General features: G+C 34.3%; 1 protein-coding gene across 1 annotated transcript; it reads right to left on the bottom strand.

The window, feature by feature from the left end:
• Nucleotides 1–310: 310 nt before the first annotated feature.
• Nucleotides 311–7,473, bottom strand: LOC105636148 (homeobox-leucine zipper protein HDG11). The gene is made up of 10 exons (XM_012219332.4): nucleotides 7,277–7,473; nucleotides 5,814–5,931; nucleotides 5,545–5,736; nucleotides 3,848–4,450; nucleotides 3,659–3,760; nucleotides 3,372–3,575; nucleotides 2,700–2,880; nucleotides 1,721–1,989; nucleotides 945–1,034; nucleotides 311–815 (listed from the first exon to the last, which is right to left on the bottom strand). Exons 1-10 carry the CDS (start codon nucleotides 7,408–7,410, stop codon nucleotides 426–428), a joined length of 2,283 nt encoding a protein of 760 aa, XP_012074722.3. The 5' UTR covers nucleotides 7,411–7,473; the 3' UTR covers nucleotides 311–425.
• Between the last annotated feature and the right edge of the window lie 16,376 nt (nucleotides 7,474–23,849).

Here is a 23,849-nt window from a genome sequence, read left to right as displayed (position 1 = left end):
AAGGGGAAAAGAAACGGGAAGGAAAAACCATTCTCTTTTTATATTTCATTTGTGTTAATTTAAACTAATAAATGCTTTATTCGAAAAAAAATATTAATATTTAATTTGAGCATTTTTAAAAGTGTTTTAGTATTTATCAATCCTATATATATTTTCAACTATATTTATAAAATTTATTTAAAAATATTATTGTATAAAAATATGGTTGAACCGTATTGAACATAGTCAAATCTCATTATCAATGAACTCTTACGTTCAATGTCTGCACACTGCACCCATTCTCAAAACATCACAAGATTAAGAAAATTAATTAGCTAAATAATTATGTTTAACTTTTAAAAATAGCTCCTCAAACAGGTCCATCATTCAATGAAGATAAGGTTTTAGTTTAAGTTTGATAATTAGAAAATAAAAGACTAATTAATTCAATTGGAGCAATTCAAAGCAATCTTGATTTTCTGAACAGTGGAGCTGATAAGAGTATTAACCTTCGCCACTGATTCCATGTTCATCTCGGTGGGGGTGGAGGAGGAGGCGGAGCTGGTCAAAGGATTAGAACCCAAGATTTGGAAGGCTATGGTAACAAGTGAACCACCACCACCACCAGCACTTGTTGAAGCACGACTATTGTCCGGCCGGCCGTCTTCAGATATAACAAAACCAGAAGGAAGAATTGGTATTATCAACGAGTCTTCAGAGGTCATTGCTATGTTGAGGGATGTAATGTCGATTGGAGCATATACTACCAATGACCCTAAAGCGTCTGTGCAGCTTTCTTGAAGCAGAAGCATATTGTTGTCGTTTGATGCAAATGGCTGCTTCATAAAAAAAAAAAAATTATATCAAACAAAAGCTGAAAATTAACTACCACTAGACCCTATTCAACTAGCATAATAAGAACGCGTGGAGTGAAAAAACAACCAGAAGAAAGAATATGGAATTACCCGGATAATGGATATGCAATTCCCTGGATGAGTACCAATAGGGATGTGTGCAATTTCATGAACTGGGTTTGCAGTGGAGAGGATGTCCCACTGTTAAGACAATGGAAAGGAAATACGATATATTAGCTACATTGCTATAAAATTGTACTATTGTTTAACACCAGGTGGTGTGATCCCCTCGGGACATAAAGTATAAAGGATTGAGGTCTAGGAGGTGTAATCATCTTAAGGCCATAAAGCGTAAAGAATTGAAATCCGTACTACCTCAGCCAATACTTTTTTGGTTCTATAATATTAATAATAATGTATATATAAAATTTTTCGAAGGGGAAGATAAGATAGCAGAGATCGTTTCTCCCCTAATCAGAAATATCGAGTTTGAACCTTGAGTATGAAGTCTCTTTAAACATTCGGAAAAAAGCATTTTGCCTCCTTTGTGCCTAGCGTGAATCCGGATTAGTCGGGCCACGATAACGGATGGTAAAAACTTCATAATTAACTATATCACTTAAATGCCAAACATATTAAAAGAGTGTGTTTAACCCTAGTATTAAAACCAAAAAAAGAAAAAGAAAATGCATATATAAAGAGTGTGTTTAACCCTAGTATTAGAACTGCAACTCACAAAGATATAATCTTGAATATATTAATTAAATAGAAGTCATTAAAAGTTATTTCTAAAATTAATTTAACATATTTTAGTAGAACAAACTTCATAATTAACTAAATTACTTAAATGCCAAACATACTAAAAGAGACTGAATCTATTGATGTACCTGAACTCTTGTTTTCTCATCTTTGAAGAAATTGAAAACAGTCTCAGGAGGGAGAGGAAGCCGAAGAGAAGTAGCAGCGCTGATAATCATTCCAAAATGCTGGCCTGGTCCTCCGCTCCGACGAACCGATACACGAACCCCACTATTGTTCACTTCAGACAATTGAGGAAAATCTAGCTTACCTGACATGCTTAACATTGCACAGAAGTCCTTGATCATCCTATGAGATAGTTTCATCATGCGCCTTCTAGCTTCAGATGAAGTAATCACTGAACAATAGCCAAACATATAAATGAATTAAGAAATGGAATTGAAAATGGAATGTAATTCTTGAAAAATGGTTCCATTTATTTTTTTTTTCTTTGCTCATTTTTTAGTATTCCACATAACTCATTGAAGGCAGAAATAAGATAGAAACCACAAACCTACCACACCCAGGAGACATGTATGGTATGATCAGAACCATAGAATAAGACCCTAATCAAAATACATACATTTGTCTCATACACTACGGGGATAGCCAGAAGAGATAAGTTTTACATCCCAGAGGGGCTATAGTAGGAGATACTATTATTTCTGGTATAGAAATTCCCATAAAAATGCGAAATGATTTACCTTTAAATGCAGTTTGAACAATTGATTTATGTAATTAAAAGTAAGCAACTAGGTTTACAACGAAATCTAAAAATCGATTACTGTTCTAATTTGAGTACCACTACATGATGGACCTCAACAGAACATTGAAGAGTTTAATATTTCCTCGTAGAAAATTATTCACTCTAGAGATATAATAATATAGAGAAGATAAAATTATTTCAAGAACTGACAGAATCAGAAGCTGCTAATTGGTGATAGATCCATAGTTATATGTACCTCCAACAAGTTATGGTTATCCATTTTATTCCTTTTCGAGGTGAACCAAACATAAACTATAAGGAAAAAAAAAAAAAAGAAATTGATAGGAAAAGATTTTAGTTACCTCCTCCAAGTTCACGAGGAGGGGCAATTTCCCCAGAAGTGAAAGCAAATCTTTCACACATCCTTTGGAGGGTGACAATCCATCTTGCAGCTCCATATGCAGAATTACCACATATGAGATCTCTGTATAGTCTATGAGTTTGAGTTTTGTCATCTACTTCCACATGTTCCACCCAAGTAACCTGCCATATATATGAATATATAAATATTAATCATCAGTAAAATCACACTCAACATCATCATCATATATTATTTCAGGTTGCATTTTATGCAAAAATTTGCTAGCATTGACTTGCATAGATCTGATCTATGCATTGAGGGGAAAAAAAAAAAGATAAAGTTGAAACAATATCTAAAATGTTATAAATTAATAGAAGAATAGAGAGAAAAGTAGAGACACATTAGAGAGGAAAATATAAAAGCATCACATATATAAAACACAAGTACCCTAATAAGGGAAATAGACAATAGACTTTTATACAAAGTAGGAAGATGGATTTCTCACTAATTAGGAATATAGATCTCATTTGTTTGCTTCATGAGTAGATCCATAAACCGAGTTTAGGCAAGTAAAATCCATGATTTGTTTTAGCAAATATATCTATAGTTTTGAATTTTCAGTAGAACTACATGTTGGATTACTGTTCATGTATATTGCAGAGATGTTACTTACGTTGGAACATCCATTAGGCATTTCTTGTATCATGCATCCAGAAGGAAGTCTCCAGGAGCGAGAAAGGTAGATGTTTTCTTTCCAGAAATCATAGGAAACATCAACAATAACCCATGTTCCAGGCTCAATTTGTTGACAATGGCGAAGGAAGCAGAATTCCCTTGGTGGAACTAGAGGTGAAAGTATATGCATTTGCTCGTACATCTGCATTTCGCTTCATTATATAATCCGATACTTTCATAATAATAAAAAAAAGTGAATGTATGTATGCATATATAGATATATACCAACTGTAAGCAACCACTTCGATTTCCTACCGCTCCAGTTTCAACTACTTGAATTATGTTAGCTTTAGTAACAATGGTTGGAAATAAATCCACCCATTGGTTCTGCAAAATTGAAATATAATTAGCAAACAACTTAATTGTTTGATGGCATTTAATAAAGGAAGAATACTAATTTATTCAATTACTAACCGAATCTAAGAACATTTCTACCAAATTTGCTCCGTTCATTGTCACCATTCCTGTGTACTTAGATGACTCGAATCGCGCATTAGTGCTTTTGAAGTGATTAGTCTTAGGAAATGTCTTGTGGTAGTTCTCGCGATTAATGACATAGCTCCGGTCAGATTCAGTGGTGATCCAGAAGGGTTCGTCGATTCGTAGAAGTTTCACCAACTCTTCAAGAGCATTAGTTGCTAATTCAGACATTAGTGACTTTTCTATGTCTGAAATTGGTTTAAGTTGGTAGGGGATTGGAAGATGATCAGAAAGTACTGGATTAAGCTCAAGATCAAGGGCAGGATTAATTCCTAGTCTTTGATTAGGATAATCTCCTGCTAAAATGTCCAATGAAGATCCAGGCATTGGAGGAATCAATGAAGATCCAGGCATTGGAGGAATCAATGAAGATCCAGGCATTGGAGGAATCAATGAAGTTCCAGGCATTGGAGGAATCAATGAAGATCCAGGCATTGAAGGAATCAGTGAAGATCCAGGCATTGGAGGAATCAATGAATTAATTTGTGAAATTGGTTTCCCTATGTACTTGGCAAGAAGTGCAGAAACTTTTTCATGCTGCAAGAAACAATCATGTCAAAGCATAATAAGAATTGTAACAGCTTGTTTTGTATAAATAGAATAAATTTTATGAAATTCATTTGAAAATAACTATATATATCTAATGTTCGGTTATAGATATGAAATTCTAGCATTTATTTGATAGACTAATGAATTTATAATACAATTTAATCAAATGTATTTCTAATATAAACATTTCATTGATAAGAAAGTATTTGATTATGTTACTTAAATTTCATTTTGGGTTATGAAAATGTCAACGTTGGATTCAAAAAGTTCCTAAATATTTAAATTTGACTGGAATCTATAAAAAATTTTGAAGGCTTTCAAATATCTTTAGAACATGTGTCATTTTAAATATATCTACACTGTTTGATATCTGATCAAATCCTAAATTTAATAATAAACTCAAGAATCCAAATGCAACATTTGGATATAAACTTGACCTTATACGAAGAGTAACACTATTATCACAGTAGTATTTGTTAAAATTAAAGCAATCCATTTATTAAAATAAAATATTGACTATTTTCCCCTATTCAATTAGAGAGTATTTTTCCATGGGTTTTTCTCACTTTGCACTTAATGCAGATTTCCATAACCATCATCACCACCATCCATCCCTTGCACCATGTTTGATTCAATCAAAGCAACCAACTGTACATGTAGATATGCACTACCCATGGTGTGTGTGAGCATACGTGCATGCATGCACGCACGCCATGCGTATTATGTATCTAATGGCTGATAAGCTTGTCCTAATATAAGATCGAGCTTATATTGCTTTCATATAATTAGTTATAATTCATAATCGAAACGTTATGGATTTGACTTTGAGTAAAACTAATTGAGTTTCTAAATGAATAATTAGCACATGTTTACGAGTCACTCATTTAGTTTATCCAAACACTATGTAACAGACTTAAATTTATATGCCTATAAGTGCAATATATAAATGAACATGCTTTCTCTAAATTGTCATGATTTTGATGAAAAGGATTATCCTGTCTCTGTATCATGTGTGTTTGTTCTGTCGGAAAAAAAGAAAAAACAAGAAAAATTAAATCTTATAGTAAGAAAGAAAAACTAGCCTCTTCTTTGAGATGAGCATTTTCCAGCTGAAGTTTCTGCAGACTATGTTGACGTTCTTCTTCTCCAAAAGGAGGACCTCCACAAGATGGGCAAATCACATTCTTCAATGCCTCTCTAATTGCAAGGTTTTCACATTGAATTCTTTCATTTTCGGCTCGAAGAACCGAATTGTCTGCCCTCTCATTTTGAGACTGAGAAAACGTCATTATTATTATTATTATGATTATGGAGCAAAAACAATTGAAAAATAATATTATTACATCTATACCTTTGTCTGAGTCCTTTTGTTTTGAAACCAGAATTTGATTTGTTTAGTCTCAAGCCCTAACTCTTTGCTTAATTGACGCCTTTGATTTTCATCTGGATGTGGGCATTCCTTGAAAAAACTTTATAATATAAATAAAAAAGAGAATTTAATTAATTAAATAATTCATTTCCATCAGCCTTTTCAAAAAAAAAAAAAAAAAAAAAAAAAACATAACTGTTGAATTGATTAAACACTGTTAAATAAGCCAAACAAAAATCTAATGCCTATTTAAGGTAAATCACATAGACATCAAAGGCTTATAAATTAAGGATGGTTAATAAATTATAAAAGAACTATAAATAAATTAATACATTAATAGAAGCCAAATGCTATGGACATGAATGAAGTTAATTTAGTTGATATACACTTCATATGTTTGAGATGCCCAAAACCTTTTTCCCAAAAAAAAAAAAAAAAAAAAAAAGGAATCCAAAATTAATAAAACACAAAGAACAAAAAGACACCAAACACATATAAATTAAGGTAGCTTGATGGATAGAAATATCAAAAGAATTATGAATGGAAAAAAAAAAGATATATATGCATAATAATTAAGTCCATATAGCAAAGGTGACTTCAATTTACTGATAAGCCAAACAGCACAAACAAAGGAAGCCAAAAAATTAGTACAACACAAAGAATGAAAAGACACTATGGATATATAAATCAAGGAGGGTTATGTTTAAATTATGATAAAAATCGAAATGAATTAATAGACTTATTGCAGCAAATGTGGTTTGATCAAAAGACAAGAATTACATATGAGAATAAAAGGTGTGAATAATAATTAAGTCGACATAACAACAAACATGACTTCAATTTGCTAATAAGCTAAAGAAAACGACAAAATTGAAGTCAATTCAGTTGATAGATACGTCATATATTTGAAATTCCCGCGAAATCCTTTTTTGAAAGAAAAGAAAGCCAAAGATTAATAACACATAAAGAACTAAAAGACACTATACACATAAATTAAGAAGGTTATACTTAATTATAATAAACTACAAATAAATTAATGCACTAAATCAAGAAAAGGCAGGCTTGATCAAAAGGATTACTAATGGAAAATAAAAGATATGGATTAAATCAACATAATAAAAAACATGACTTGGATTTGCCGACAAGCTAAAGAAAACGACAAGATCGAAGTAAATTCGATCTATTAATATGTCATATATTCATGATGTCAGATGTCGGCCCAAAACCCTTTTCCCAAAAAAAATAAAGTCAAAAATTAATAAAATTCAAAGAAACCCTTTTTCCAAAGAAAATGAAGCCAAAAATTAATAAAATTCCAAGAAAAAAAGAAATTCAGCCAAGATCCACAATCATCAATAAATGAAAAAAAAAAAAGAAAAAAGAATTAACATAATATATATATATATATATATATAAAAATAAGAAAAAGGGAGAATCTTATATACGCTTCAAGCTGTTGTATTTGGCGATTAGTATGGCGATGATATGTTTTCTTTCCCTTTCTATTGTTATTAGAAGCTTCTTGTTCATCGCCGGAAGCACCACCACCACCACTACCACTAACAATAGACAAATCCATTTTCTCTTTCACTACTCTCTAATAAAACTCTCTTATCATACAAATAAATCTTTGGTAGGTATTAATATTTATATATGACAAACATTGTATAGATATGCTTGGCGTGAACATTTATGACTATATATGAGCTTATTTACATATATAGCTTCAAGGGTAAATCCCAAATAAGGACACAAAATGAACACAAAATCAAAACAAATGAAGAGAGGTCTGAATGTGGGTTTTCACAATTTTGGGCTATTATCGACTTTAGATTCTCTCCCTTTTTTATTTTCTTTTCTTTTTTTTTTTTTTAAATTTTCAGTGACAATAAATATATACAGTTATGGCTTTTAACATTTTCCTTTTCACTGCAATACACGTAACAGCTAAAACTCTGTACCTCAGCGAAAGTCATGGTCAATGAGATTTGCTTTGCATAAAAGCTACCAAATATGGGAAAAAGATATTAATATGGCAGCTTTCATATTTACTTTTTTTCAAATATGTCTTTAGCGAATATTTTAGGTAATCAAATAGATATTATTAAAGCAGGTGCTTAATAGTCTTCTCACTTTTATAGGAGAGAGAAGTCTCGAGTTTGAGATTTTTTTACCAAAAGAGTTATCATTAATTTTGTGAGTAAAGAGAAATGTTATCCCTGTTGTTAACCTTTTCCGCCCGTTAGATCTTCCAATAAATAAAAATTAAAATAGGTACTTAATGCCCTTTTTTATGAAAAATAATATTTTCTTTCTTAAAAATAACTTTCACAAGCTGTTTTTCAAACTTTAAAAACCTCATCATCAAAATATATATATATATATATATATATATATATATATATATATATATATATATATATATATATATATATATAGCAAACATGACATGTGACATTATAAGTCTCCATTGGTCATTTGTGCTTCCTTTATTTATTGTCATATAATTATTATTTTCAATTAGTTCTCATTGCCTAATATATTATTTCACCCTCGAATTTTCAACTAGTTGCAATTCTACAATAAATCCACCTTTGTATCATTCATACACTAATGATCACCTTCAGTTGCAATAACACCCCAAATGCAATATAGGATTAACATTAAAAATTAAAAACAATCCATTTTTGCCTTTCTACTAATCTCTGCTCCTCTAGCTATGCTTGATGGAGATCAAATCCATACTCACCAGATGAGAACCATAGCAGAGTGTTGGGGTCCCGGCAATAAAATTACGAGAATAATAACACAGCGGAAAAATTAAAATATGACACAGATATTTACGTGGTTCACCCTTTAACTGTTAGGGCTACGTCCACGGGACAAAAAACCGAATAATTCTTCTACTATTAAAAAATAATAGGCTTACAAAGAGAGTAATACAAAATAGTGACACTCAAAAGTGTTTCCCAAATTATCCTCACTATTCTCTCTACCCGAGTTTTAGAACCCAATTCTAAAACTCAAACTCTCTCAAAAACTCTCTTCGCTCGATTGTGTGTATTGAGATGGCTAAGCCATCTCCTATTTATAGGAGAGGGTGGACGCGTTAATTACGCGTCCACCGAAACTATAACGCGTCCACCGAATCCTAATGCGTCCACCGAAAATAAATTTTCCTCTTCCTTTTTCAACTACGTGTGGATCCTACCACGTTTTCCATTTCTTTTTTTTTTTTTTTTTGCTTTTTTTGTTTCAAATGTGGGTCCCATTTGAGTGGGCACCGCACAACAAATCTCCCCCTGCACACTCAAGTGGGGACGTTAGCCATACCGGCTATCTTTCTGCAAGTGACAAGTTTCTCCGTAGGTAAAGCTTTAGTCATCATATCAGCGCCATTATCATCAGTGTGAATCTTTTCAATCTGAAATAACTTCATCTCCAGCGCATCGCGTATCCAATGATACCTCACATCAATGTGCTTTGACCTTGAATGAAAGGTCGAATTCTTGCTGAGATGTATCGCGCTTTGACTATCACATAGCAGAATGTACTTCTCTTATTCTACACCCAATTCTTGTAGGAATTTCTTCATCCACAAGAGTTCTTTGCTAGCTTCTGTAATGGCGATATATTCTGCCTCAGTGGATGAGAGTGCAACACATTTTTGCAATTTTGATTGCCAAGAAACTGCTGCTCCTGCAAAAGTCATCAGATATCCAGAAGTTGATTTGCGCGAATCAACATCACCACCCATGTCTGCATCTGTGTAACCATCTAACACAGGTCTATTATCACCAAAACATAGGCACATTTTGGAAGTGCCCTTAAGATACCTGAGAATCCACTTTACTGCATTCCAGTATTCTTTACCTGGATTTGAAAGAAATTGGCTAACAACACCAACAACATGAGCAATATCTGGTCTTGTGCATACCATGGCGTACATCAAGCTGCCAACGGCGGATGCATAAGGAATCTTCTTCAGTTCTTCTTTTTCTTTCTCACTTGAAGGACATTGATTGAGACTTAATTTGAAATGACCAGCAAGTGGAGTACTAACTGGTTTCGCATTGCTCATGTTGAATCTGCTGAGAACTTTCTCGATATACTTTTCTTGAGACAGCCACAACTTTCTCTTTTTCCTATCTCTGGAGATCTTCATTCCCAGTATCTGTTTTGCCGATCCCAAATCCTTCATGGCAAAGGATTTTCCAAGTTCCTTTTTCAAGCTCTCAATTTTCTTGGCATCTTGGCCCACAATAAGCATATCATCCACATATAACAAGAGAATAATAAAGTCGCCTTCTGTGAACTTTTTCACAAATACACAATGATCAGAAGTAGTTTTCTCATACCCGTGATTCACCATGAAAGAGTCAAACTTTTTGTACCACTGCCTGGGAGCTTGTTTGAGGCCATACAAGCTTTTCTGCAATTTACACACCAAGTGTTCTTTGCCTTTGACTCTGAACCCTTCTGGTTGCTCCATATAAATTTCCTCCTCTAAGTCACCATGGAGGAAAGCAGTCTTTACGTCAAGTTGCTCGATCTCCAAATTCAGGCTAGCTGCTAATCCAAGCACAACTCTGATAGAAGACATCTTGACTACGGGTGAGAAAATTTCTTCAAAGTCAACTCCCTTCTTCTGACCAAATCCCTTCACAACCAGTCTCGCCTTGTACCTTGGCTGTGAGTTGTTCTGTTCAGTCTTCAACCTGAACACCCATTTGTTCTTCAGTGCCTTCTTACCTTGAGGCAGTTTCACCAACTCATAAGTCTGGTTCTCATGCAAGGACTCCATCTCATCTTGCATGGCTTTCAACCACTCATTCTTTTTACAATCTTCCATTGCCTCCTGGTAGTTCTCTGGTTCTCCCCCTTGAGTCAATAAGTCATACTCATTAGGAGAATATCTCTGGGAAGGTATCTTGCCTCTCACAGATCTTCTCAATTGAGGCAATTCTTCTATTGGAGCTGGTTCAGCATCATTCTGAACAGGTTCATCATCATCTTCTTCATCATTTTGTGGTTCTATATGAGGTTCTGCATCAAGACTAACAGGAAACTCATTGATAGACTTTGGCTTTTCATTTTTCTCAAAGTCTTCAATGGTTTGGTCTTCCAGGAATACTACATCTCTGCTTCTGATGAGCTTCTTTTCAACTGGATCCCATAATCTGTACCCAAAATCATCATTTCCATAACCCAAGAAGATACACTGTTTTGACTTCGAATCAAGCTTGGATCTTTCATCTTTTGGAACATGAGCAAAAGCCCTGCAGCCAAATATTCTAAGATGATCGTAAGAAATATTTTTCCTTGACCACACCTTTTCTGGAACATCTCCTTTGAGGAAGGTTGAAGGTGAAAGGTTGATCAAGTAAACTGCAGTATTCATTACTTCAGCCCAAAAGGTTTTAAGAAGTTTAGCATGAGAGAGCATGCATCGAACCCTTTCAACAATGGTCCTGTTCATTCTCTCTGCAACTCCATTCTGCTGTGGAGTTTTGGGAACTGTCTTCTGAAGTCTGATGCCGTGTTCTGAGCAATACTTCTCAAATGGACCTCTGTACTCACCACCATTATCAGCTCTAACACATTTTAGCTTTCTTCCCGTTTGTCTTTCAACACTGACATGGAAGACTTTAAACATATCCAACACCTGGTCTTTTGACTTTATTGGAAAAGCCCACATTTTTCTAGAATGATCATCAATAAAGCTAACATAATATGAGCAACCACTCAAGGATTTGTCACCCATTGAGCAAATATCAGTGTGTACCAATTCTAGAATACCAGGTTTTCTAGATGGAGAAGGAGATCTTTGAAAGAAAACTCTATGTTGTTTACCAGACAAACAATCAGTGCATATTTTCAGAGGCAAACCTTTCAAAGATAGCATTTTCTTCTTGGTGAGAGTCTCCATTCCTTTCTCACTCAAATGCCCAAGTCGTTTATGCCATAACTCAGCAGATGAATCTTCAACTGCATTCACTACTCCTGTGCAAACTTTAGCCTGGGTGTAGTAGAGGGTGTTGAACTTTCTTCCTCGACCGAACACCAAGTTACCTTTGGAAAGCTTCCACGTTCTGTTAACAAACAGATTTGCATAGCCCAATTCATCAAGACAATGAACTGAGATCAGATTGAAGTTTGCTGTAGGAGTGTATCTCACATCTTCCAACCAGAGATCATGACCAGCATTGGTTTTGATGCATATTGTTCCAATGCCGCAATTTTCCACATATGTGCCATTCAAAGTCTTGACATGGCCGTAATCTCCGAGGGTAAGTGATGAGAAATATTCCTTCTTTGAAGAAATATGATAAGAACATGCAGAGTCAATAATCCATAGAGATTGTTGACTAGTGGAATACTCACTGAGACCAGCATGAGAAATCAGCGCACTTCCATCACCAAGTGCTTCAGCATCAATAGCTACTGAAGCTACCTCCGTATCGTCTTTTTCCTCATCATTTTCTTTGGCTCGTTCCTTTTTCCACTTTCTGCAGTGCCTTTGGACGTGACCGGGCTTGCCACAATGATAGCAAGTGACTCCTTTTCTTGACTTGGATCTTCTCCGTGAATGGTCACGCTTGTCTGGATTTTGGGGGTATCTGGTTTTGCTTCTCCCCCTCCTTTCTGTAACTGTGATGAGTGCATCTGAGTTGCTACTCGTAGCATTCTCCTTCCGTCTGGTTTCTTCATTCAGAATGCTTTCCTTGACTGTGGTTAAGGTCAGATTCCCCTCTGACACATTACTGAGCGTAACAGTCAGCGTCTCCCAACTGTCCGGCAAGGAACTCAATAAGAATAGTGCCTGCACCTGGTCGTCAAACACTATTTTTGACGTCGTCAGTTGGTTCACTATTTCTTGAAATTTGCCCAAGTGATCTGAAGCACTTTCACCGTCTCTGTACTTTAGATTTACAAGCCTTTTAATTAAAAAGGCTTTGTTCTGGGCATTCTTCCGCTCGTACATGTCCTCCAACTTCTTCCAAATTGAATAGGCATCTTTCTCATGAGCAATATGATTTATGACGCTCATTTCAACAGACTGCCTGATGGTTGCGACTGCTTTTCTGTTAATCGACTTCCAATCACTCTCATTTATTGAAGCTGGTCTGACCCCTTTCAACTCAATTGTTTCAAAAAGATCTTTACAGCATAGAAGATCTTCCATTAATATCTTCCATACTGTATAGTTTGATGAGTTGAGCCTAACCATTGTGCCTGTTGTTTTGTTGTTCATTTTTGACTTGTGCAGAATATTATCACCAACAAAAACCGTAGTATACGTGAATAGTGACCGTATGACTGAATAGTAACAGTATACGTAAACAGTACCTGTATGCGTGAATAATAACTGTACACGTGAATAGTGCTGGCTTACTTGAAACGGACTCAGCAACAGTAACGCCAATAGTACTGTTCACCATCAACTTTGAGTTAATATTTTACTATTCATCACTAAGTCGAATCTCCAACTTCTTTCTCAACGGACTGCACCAATGGACTCGGCGTAATTTTCTCGTCGTCGTGGTATATTTATTTTCAAAATTTATCCACGGATCCGGTAAACCTTCGGCTCTGATACCACTTGTTGGGGTCCCGGCAATAAAATTACGAGAATAATAACACAGCAGAAAAATTAAAATATGACACAGATATTTACGTGGTTCACCCTTTAACTGTTAGGGCTACGTCCACGGGACAAAAAATCGAATAATTCTTCTACTATTAAAAAAGAGTAGGCTTACAAAGAGAGTAATACAAAATAGTGACACTCAAAAGTGTTTCCCAAATTATCCTCACTATTCTCTCTACCCGAGTTTTAGAACCCAATTCTAAAACTCAAACTCTCTCAAAAACTCTCTTCGCTCGATTGTGTGTATTGAGATGGCTGAGCCATCTCCTATTTATAGGAGAGGGTGGACGCGTTAATTACGCGTCCACCGAAACTATAACGCGTCCACCGAATCCTAACGCGTCCACCGAAAATAAATTTTCCTCTTCCTTTTTCAACTACGTGTGGATCCTACCACGTTTTCCATTTCTTTTTTTTTTTTTTTTGTTTCAAATGTGGGTCCCATTTGAGTGGGCACCGCACAACACAGAGCACTACAAATAATATATTTTCTCCTTCCCCATACACCCGCAACACAACCTCTCTTTCTTCTTCTTCTTCTTCTTCTTCTTCTTCTTCTTCTTCTCTCTCTCTCCAACCACTGGATGAGAACCATCTCAGAAGCCCGTCGCCATTTGATGTCGCCTCCAACATGCTTTCAATCATCGTCTATCATCACAACCCACTATCCTGCATTGCAATAAGTTTTTTCTTTTTTATTTTTTGGGTTTCAAATCTAAAAAAAAAAAAAAAGTGTTTTGAGCTTCTAAGGTCAATTTCTTAAAATCCAGCTTAAATTTGAATGACCCATCCTAAAATGAGCTTAAATCTATTTTATTTGGTCTATTTCCCACTCTCTCCTAAATCAGCAAATTTTGGTTTATATCATTATTGTGAATAACAAGCTTCAAATTAGCCTATTGAGTGAAGCAAATTTAATTATCATAGCAAAAGCATAAGAGAGAAGACCGAAAATTTACCGAGGCTATTAAGGATTTACACTGCACTGAAGAATTTTGATCTAATTGTGAAATTTGCCTATTTAAACAAAATGACAAGATATTAGGCAATTAGATTGAATGAAAGGACAAGATATATGGTGGTTCTGCATATTGTGGATTTTTTTATTTTCTTATTTACCAATTTTTTATTGTGGGGAATTCTTGATAATAGCTTCGATTTACGAAGTTTCATGGTTAGGGTTTGTGAGTGGTAGGGCAAACAGACAATGATGTGGAGGAGGAGCCACTAGGAGGTTAGTATAAGGGTATAAATGAAATTGGATAATGAGGCCCACTTTTTTATTTTTAATAATAAATTCTAGGGATTAATTTCACTTGGTGTCCCTCACTTTAGGGGGGAGAATCCCTTTATTGTCCCACATTTTCATTTTGTCTCTTAAAACTCACTAACCTTAACAACTTATAATAGTAAAAGGACTATGGCCGGAGAACATGTCCAACATGTGACATGGCATGCAGGAGCTAATAAAATATTAATATTTTTGCCATCCAAGCAATAATTTGTCAAAATTTATTTTCTCTCTCTCCACACCAAATAATTAATTGACTATCCTATTTATTGTGGAAAATTTTTTTTCTTCGTTCTCGATTTGATTTTATTGCTTGCAAAACTAAAGAAGTGGAGCGACATTGATGGCAAAGGCCGTCATCAAATCCCACGGGCCGACTCTTTATTCTCTTGCTATTATGCAATTCAATGGAAGCAGTGGCTCTAAAAACGACAAAGGTCTCCGAGCCAGTGTGACTTTATATGCTCGAGCTATCGTCTTGGGTCATCGTTGATAGATTTTATTTTTATGGTATTTTTAATATAGTTTTTATTAGGATTTTTAATATTTTTAATTACTTTAATTAGTTTTTATTTAATTTTATTTATATTTTTGTTCAAAGCTTTCTTGAAATATAATTCGCTTGATTTTAAGGAAAATTATAGGATTTTTGCACAAAAAAGAGCAAAAATAAAGCATAACACTCAAGCTCTGGCATGCCCAAGCCGTGCAACTCAGCACTCCCATACTGAAATAAAGGAAAACTAATTACTTTAATTAATTTTTATTTAATTTTATTTATATTTTTGTTTAAAGCTTTCTTGAAATATAATTCGCTTGATTTTAAGGAAAATTATAGGATTTTTGCACAAAAAAGAGCAAAAATAAAGCATAACACTCAGGCTCTGGCATGCCCAAGCCATACAACTCAGCACGCCCATACTGGAATAAAGGAAAATCATTGTGGAGACTCAGGCTTGACTACGCCCAAGCCATACTATTTGGCACGCCCGTGCCACAAAAGGACTTTAATCCAAAGGTAAGCTTACCTGAGCACGAACCGTGCTGCATTCCATCATAAAGACTCAGAGCCTAGCACGCCCAAGCTGTGCTTTGTGGCACACCCATGCCACAGTTTCTTCTCAAGACGTGCCCCTGAGCACGGCCCATGCTGAACCAGGCTCTGGCATGCCCAAGCCGTGCAACTCAGCACGCCCATACTAGAATAAAGGAAAATCATTGTGGAGACTCAGGCTTGACCACGCCCAAGCCGTGCTATTTGGCACGCCCGTGCCGCAAAAGGACTTTAATCCAAAGGTAAGCTTACTTGAGCACGAACTGTGCTGCATTCCATCATAAAGACTCAGAGCCTAGCACGCCCAAGCTGTGCTTTGTGGCACACCCATGCCACAGTTTCTTCTCAAGACGTGCCCCTGAGCACGGCCCATGCTGAACCATCCTTAGAACTCAGGCTCCGGCACGCCCTGACCATATCGAACAGCACGTCCGTGCTGCGAATCAAGTTTTATTCTGGCTTGCAAATGCCAACCAATCCCTAGTACCTACATGGGCCCACATAGGATGATTTCTTGACATGCAGATCAACTTCTAATCCTATTTAGGCGCATAGGGGAGTCCTAATTGAGAAGAAATCCAAAGCCCAAAGAACTTCCTATTTCTAAAAAGTTTCTTACTTAATGAAGACTCTATTTCCTAAATGAAGTCGGATTTTCTTCCAGTAAGTCTATATAAAGAGAGAACCAATTCATTAGAAAGGCATCTCTGGTTCTATAATCTTTTGTTCAATTATTTTTCTCTCTTTAAGACTTCAAGTGATCAAGCATTGTGTCAAAATTCAAGGAAGCTGTCCACGTTATTTGACTAGTTTTTATCTCTAAACTCTTAATCTTATTTTTTTTTTTTTTTTACTTTTCATTTTCAGATTGATTATGGAATTATTATCAAGTTTAATTGAGTTTTATTTAATTACTATGTCGAACTAAACTCTCATACTAGGGATTTGATGTAGCTTAATTTCTTTTCCAATTTATAATAATAGATTTGTTTTTCTTTGTTCAAAGTATAATGTATTATTGAGCTTAATGCCTCCAGTTAGAATTTCTCCCCTGGATTGATTTATTTCATTAATCACTATCGGGAGAAATATTTTTGATATGAAAAAGGTAATCAATTACATGAGAATAATAACCTGATATGGAAGCTATATGGTTTGACTCATGGCGGGTTTTCATAAGTTAACTTTGTTTAGGTTATGAATTCATAAACAAACTATAAAATTTAATGATTTAATTCATGTTTGATTGCACTATTGGAAGATAGGTATTTAGACCGGGTTAAAATAGCTAACAATACATCGGGAGAGCTTGTTAGTGATTTTAAGGTTGTTTCCCCTACTTGAACAATTAAAATTGATTAACGAACTAATAAAATAAATTGGAAGAATTAAGTGAAGTCAAAATCCCTAATAGCTTTTAATCCTTGATTTCTTTTAATCAAAAATTACTTGCTTGATTTCTTTTTATTATCTTTTATTTGTTGAATTTAGTTTCTTAAAATAATTTCCCTAAATTGTCGTTTAAATAATAATAGGTTGATATAATTTTGGTACTTGGTATACAATCCTCGAGGGAACGATACTCTACTCATTATGTATTACTTGTTGCGATTTCGTATATTTGCGAAAACCACTGTCAATCGTCTTGGGTCACATCCATGTGCTTCGGGAGCTAGGCCATTGCCTCAACACTGATGTGCAACCACAATGCCAGCAGCTCCACCTGCAGGAGCACCGACAATCATAGAATCTCCAATATACTTCTTATGTGATCATGGGAAGCATGGGTTGTTCATTGCTAAGCAACTTTGGGTGTAATGTGCTAGTGTGGGAGGGGCATCTGGCGAACCAATGTTTTGAGAGAGTGGTTTGATTTGGGACGCAGGGTTCTTGGGCCAAACTTGAGGTTATGCTCTCACAATGGATGCGGGTGGCCGAAGACAAGGTCGCACGAGTTCTGGCAGTGTGAGGTTTTAAACACAGGAGAGAGGTAAGAGAAAGAAAATAATTTTTTGACAAGTTATTACTTAAGTGGCAAAAATATTAATATTTTCTTAACTACGGCATGCCATGTCACATGTCTGACGTATTCTCCAGCCATAGTCTTTTTACCATTACAAATTATTAAGGTTATGGAGTTTTAAGAGACAAAATGAAAGATGAGGATAGTAAATGGATTACTCCCTAAAGTGACAGACACCAGTTGAAATTAAGCCTAAATTCTAGCTTTAAATTGCATTTGGGACTGCAGATATAGTAAATAATTAGGGTATAGATGTTACAAAGGTAAAATTAGGGTGATCTTACAACTAGTCGAGTACTCATTCATTTTAAAGAATTGATCAGATACAAAAAAATTATGTTTTATAATTTATAATTTAATTGTTCAATTTCTAATTGACTTTTGGATACAAATCACGAGAATATATATTCATCCTCAAATTTTTTATTAACATAGGGGGCACACACAAACACACATGTTAATCATTCATTAATCATCAATAATAATGATATATTACCATTACCATCACTCTGATCACTCACCATAACCGTCATTGGCTTCTAGCACAATAATTAAGTTAACATAACAACAAACATGATTTTAGATACAAATCACAAGAATGTATATTCATCCTCGAATTTTTCATTAACATAGGGGACACACACAAACACACATGTTAATCATTCATTGATCATCAATAATAATGAATATGACAATTACCTTCAGTCTGATCATTCACCATAACCATCACTGCTTCTAGCATAATAATTAACATAACAATAAACATGATTTTGATTTATCAACAAGCTAAAGTAAATGACACAATCAAAGTTAATTCATTTGATTGATATGCCATATATTCTCTTTTTTTTCCAAAGAAAAGGAACTCAAAAATTAATAAAACACAAATAACAAAAAGACACAAAACACAAATAAATTAAGGAGATTTATGTGTAATAAACTATAAACAAATTGTCATACCAATTGAAGCAAAGCTAGCTTGATCAAAAGAATTACAAATGGGATATATTTATATGCATAATAATTAAACTAACATAGAACAAATATGACTTCCATTTGCCGACAAGCTACAGAAAATGGCACAATTGAAATAAACTCAATTGATAAATATCTCATACATTTGAGATGTCGGCTCAAAAACTTTTTTCCAAAGAAAAGGAAGTAAAAGATTAATAAAATTCAAGAAAAAAAAAGAATGTTTATCGCTCAACGAGAAAGATGTCTACTCAAATAAGATCCACGATCATCAATATAGGGAAAAAACAAAAAAAAAAAAAAAAAAAAAAGAAAAAAAAAGAAAATTAATATGTGTACATACATACATAAATACATACAAAGGATAATCTTATATATGTTTTAAGCTGTTGTGTTTGGCTAGTTGTATGGCAATGACACACTTTCTTTCCCTTTTTAGTGTTATTAGATGCTTCTTGTCCATCACTAGAAGTACCAACACTACTACTAATAACAATTGAAATATCCATTTTCTCTTTCATTATACTGTCTAATAAAATTATCTTATCATACAAATAATTCTCTACTATGTACTAATTTTTATATATGTAGTCATTATATATTCTAGGTGTGAACATCTATGACAATATATGAGTTTAATTACATATATAGGTTAAAGGGCTCATTCGAAATAAAGACAAAAAAGAACACAAAACCAAAACTAATAAAGAGAGATATCTGAATGTAGAGTTTTCCAGTTTTAGGCTATCATCGACTTTGCATATTTTTTTTCTTTTTTTTTATTTCCTTTTATTTTAGTTTTTAGTGGATTATTTTTTAAGAATATGGATTGCACGTGAATAGTTACTCATTTTTTAATAATTATAATAGAATAGAATATCTAAAATATATAACTGCACTAATTTTCACATAAATAGACTAAATAAAAAAGAGTAAAGAAGACAATAATAAATATAATTTACAAACATAATCATTGATAAAGAAAAAAAATATAAAAATTAACACACACACACACACACACACATATATATATAGGGATAATCTTACATACGCATCAAGTTATTGTATTTGGCAGGTAGAATGGCGAAAATATGCTTTTTCTTTTCTTTCTACTGTTATTAGATGCTTCTTGTTCGTCACTAGAAGCAACAACGCCACTACCACTAGCAATTGAAAAATCCATTTTCTCTTCCACTAGTCTCTAATAAAACTACCTTATCATACAAAGAATTATGTCATAGGTACTAATTTTTATATATGGTAGTAATTAAATATATATGCTAGTTGTGACCATTTATAGTAATATATATATGAGTTTATTTGCATATATGGATTCAAGGGTTAATTCGAAAGAAAAATAAAAATGAACACAAAATCAAAACCAATAAAGAGAGATATTAGAATGTGGGGTTTTTGTGCTTTGGGCTGTTGTCGACTTTGGGTTCTCTCTCTTTTTTTTTTTCCCTTTGTTTTAGTTTTTAATGAATTACACCCTCTGTTCTCTTCCACTACTCCCTAATAAAACTATCTCATTATACAAAAAATTATGGCATAGGTACTAACTTTTATATATGGTAGTAATTAAATAAATATGCTAGGTGTGAACATTTATAGCTATATATATGTGTGTGTGTGTGTGCGCGTGTGTGTGAGTTTATTTACATATATGATTCAAGGGTTAATTTGAAAGAACAACAAAAATGAACACAAAATCAAAACCAATAAAAAGAGACATTAAAATGTGCGGTTTTTGTGCTTTGGACTGTTGTCGACTTTGGGTTCTCTCTCTTTTTTTTTCCCTTTGTTTTAGTTTTTATAAAACTATCTTATTATACAAATAATTGTGCCTCAAGTACTAATTTTTATATATGGTAGTAATTAAATATATATGCTAGGTGTGAACATTTATAGCAATTTATATATATATATATATATATATATATATATATATATATATATATATGATTATATTTACATATATGGATTCAAGGGTTAATTCGAAAGAAAAAAAATAAACAAAATTAAAACTAATGAAGAGAGATATTAGAATGTGGGGTTTTTGTGCTTTGGGCTGTTTTTGAATTTGGATTCTCTCTTTTTTCCCTTTGTTTTAGTTTTTAATGAATTACTCCCTCCGTTCTCTTTATTTAGAGAAAATTCCCTTTGCAGACATTAATGTTTTTTTTGTAACACATGTGTTAAATTACAATGTAGGAAAGCTTGAATTTGATGGCTTTGCCTGAAAGTTACACTATTGGGGTCATATATGAAGGGGATACAGTATATTTGTATGATGCACAACTTGATAGAATGAGTTACATTGTTCTCTTACAAAACGTATGCAAAGTTCCAAGATAAAAGATAAGAATGTGGATATTACATGTTCTGAAAATTATAGAATAGAGAACAATGCAGACGTGACTTTAATGTTTGAAAGATTCAAGGACACTGCTTATATTGAACTGAATTTGGTTAGGAAGCAAGGTGAACCGAGTGTTGTTATGCCAAATGTGTTCCATAGTCAGGTGGCAGATAATATGGGTTTACATCATGAAAATTTGCAGCCTAATAGGGAAGTTCCAGGCAATGGTGTTGGGGAGGAAGAAAGTAATATTGGGTCACAAACTGAGATAAGTGGGGATGTTGGAGATGTGATCATTATTGAGCAAGAAAATTTAGGTTGTGGGATTGGAAATACAGAGGGTACAGGTAGTGGTAGGGGGAAGGGGGCAGAAATTTTGATAGGATCACAGATGTGGGATATTGTGTTGGCTGACGACACTGAGTATTCAGGCTATGTAAACGAGTTAGGGAGGGGGAGAGGGCGATGTAAAGGCAGGGCAAATGTTCATGAGGCAAATGTGAATAGGGACAATAGGAAGGGGAAAAGAGCAATTGTAGTTGTAGCCTCTTACAGCTTTAAAGATAGGGTACAACAAGAACAACCATTGGAGGGGGAGGGGGGGAGAAACAGAAACTGTTGTTGATAGCCAGTCCACAGATGATGACTATGTCTTTTCTGATACTGAAGATGAGAGTAGTGAATCTGAAACACCTGAGGGAATGGAAACAAATCCAGAAGAGGAAGTTGACTTCAATAATGATGTTGATGCGGTCTCAGTGATGTGGATACATGAGACTCAATCTTGAAGACTTTTGTCATGAGTATTTCACAGTAGAGAAGTATATAAAGGCCTACAAAGGAGTCATTCATTCAATTCCAAATTACAACATCCCACCACAAACTGAATTTCCAGTCCTAAAGCCTCCAAATGTTAAAAGGAAGCCTGGTAGACCAAAAGAAAGGAGAATACTTCAAGAGGAAGAAGCTCATCCAAGCACAGCAAAAAGATCTTGAACAGTTAGGTGTGTGACATGCAAGCAACTAGGCCATAATAAAAGAACATGCGAGCAAGCCCCACCAGCCATATCTCAGGTCAGATTTACTTTTGCAATTTGAATACTTACTATGTTGTTTTATAGTATGTTGTTTTTAATGTACGTACCATTTGTTTTATTAGAGGAACAAACAACTTGTGCAAAGAGGAGGAAAAAAATCATCTGGATATGCTGTTATTGTGGAAAGAGGTGCTGATGCTGCTATGGGAAGAGGTGTTATTGGTTCCAGAGGGAGAGGTGTTGCTGCAACAAGAGAGAGAGGTGCTTCTGGTTTGAGAGGGAGAGGAGCTCCTATGTCTTGAATAGAGATTTTTTGTTTTGTGTTAATATGTTGCAGACTTGGTTTTTTTGTTCAAATGTTGAAGATAATTTTTTGTGGACTCATATGATGCAGACGTTCTTTTGGGTTGTTGAGGTATTGCAGATAGTATTTTGGGCTTCACATGTTGTAGTATGGAGATCATGCTATGTGCATTTTCTAGGAACAGGTGCTGCTGCTGAGAACATATTGCACAGTTAGGGAGAATAAGGAATCTTTTGATTTTCTAGCAAGCACAGGAACAAATGTGTCACTTTTTTTTTTCCTCTTTATGTCTGTCTTTTTCTTAACAGCAAACACACAAGTGTGTTATAGAAAACACTCCATTGCATGTGTACCAAGTTTGATTTGAGTTCTTTTTTGTGATGCACATTATGTAAATATATTATTTTTGTCTTTTGTGAATTGGAAACATTTGACTAATGACAATGGAACTATTTGTAACCACTCTTCTGCATGGGAGCCAAGTTTGAATTCATATTTTTTCGTAATGCACATTATGTAGACGTTAATGTTTTTGTCTTTTGTCTTTTCTGTATTGGAAATATTTAAAACTAGAAAAATATTCTATATTATTTTTGCTTTGCAGTTGTTATACTTAACACCAAATGACTTTGGAGTTAATAAGTACAAATTTTATTGCAGAAAGTATATTACATTCAAATCATCTGCAAATTGGCTGTGCCCACCTGAGTTACTAACATTCAACAACTAACCCACCACATTAACACATCCCACTACAAAAACTATCCAAACTACCCTAAATACAAAAAAAAATAAAAAATAATAAAAAAAAATAATCACAATCCTTAATTACCCTTGTAGAGCAAAATTAACTTCTTCAAGCTGCCAATCTCCAACTCCAAGCACTCCTTTTTTCCTCCAATCGTCACAATCTCACTGTACATTTTCATCATCTCCCTCTTCAGATACAACATCTCTTCCTTCAATTCAAACAAGTCAGTAGCTACACTTCTTTGCCTCACTTCCAAATCGCTTCCTTGAGATCAATCTGATGAATCTATAGCTTTACACCATCCAAGGAAAGACCTGCATGCATTTTCAATACAGTAATAATACAGTCGATTTTTATTTTTTTGTGTCTCTGAGATCCTAATGCATGCTTTTTTCCCACACTTGCAATACATATTCACATACCTTCCTTCCCATGCTCCATCGTCTGTGCTTGAAGAAGACATGTAGGTTGTCTTTCTCTAGTTACCTGCAAATCCTTTTTTGGGTTTGGGTGTTTTCCCCTTTTTGTTCCTTTCTCTGCGTTTTGTAAGAATAAAATATGGTCAAACCT

This window comes from Jatropha curcas, chromosome 4 (genome assembly GCF_041381405.1).
Source record: "Jatropha curcas cultivar XTBG-Jc1 chromosome 4, XTBG_Jcur_1.0, whole genome shotgun sequence".
Lineage (NCBI taxonomy): Eukaryota > Viridiplantae > Streptophyta > Magnoliopsida > Malpighiales > Euphorbiaceae > Jatropha > Jatropha curcas.
Note: the sequence above shows the minus strand (reverse complement) of the source record. Positions and strands in the feature narration are given on the sequence as shown.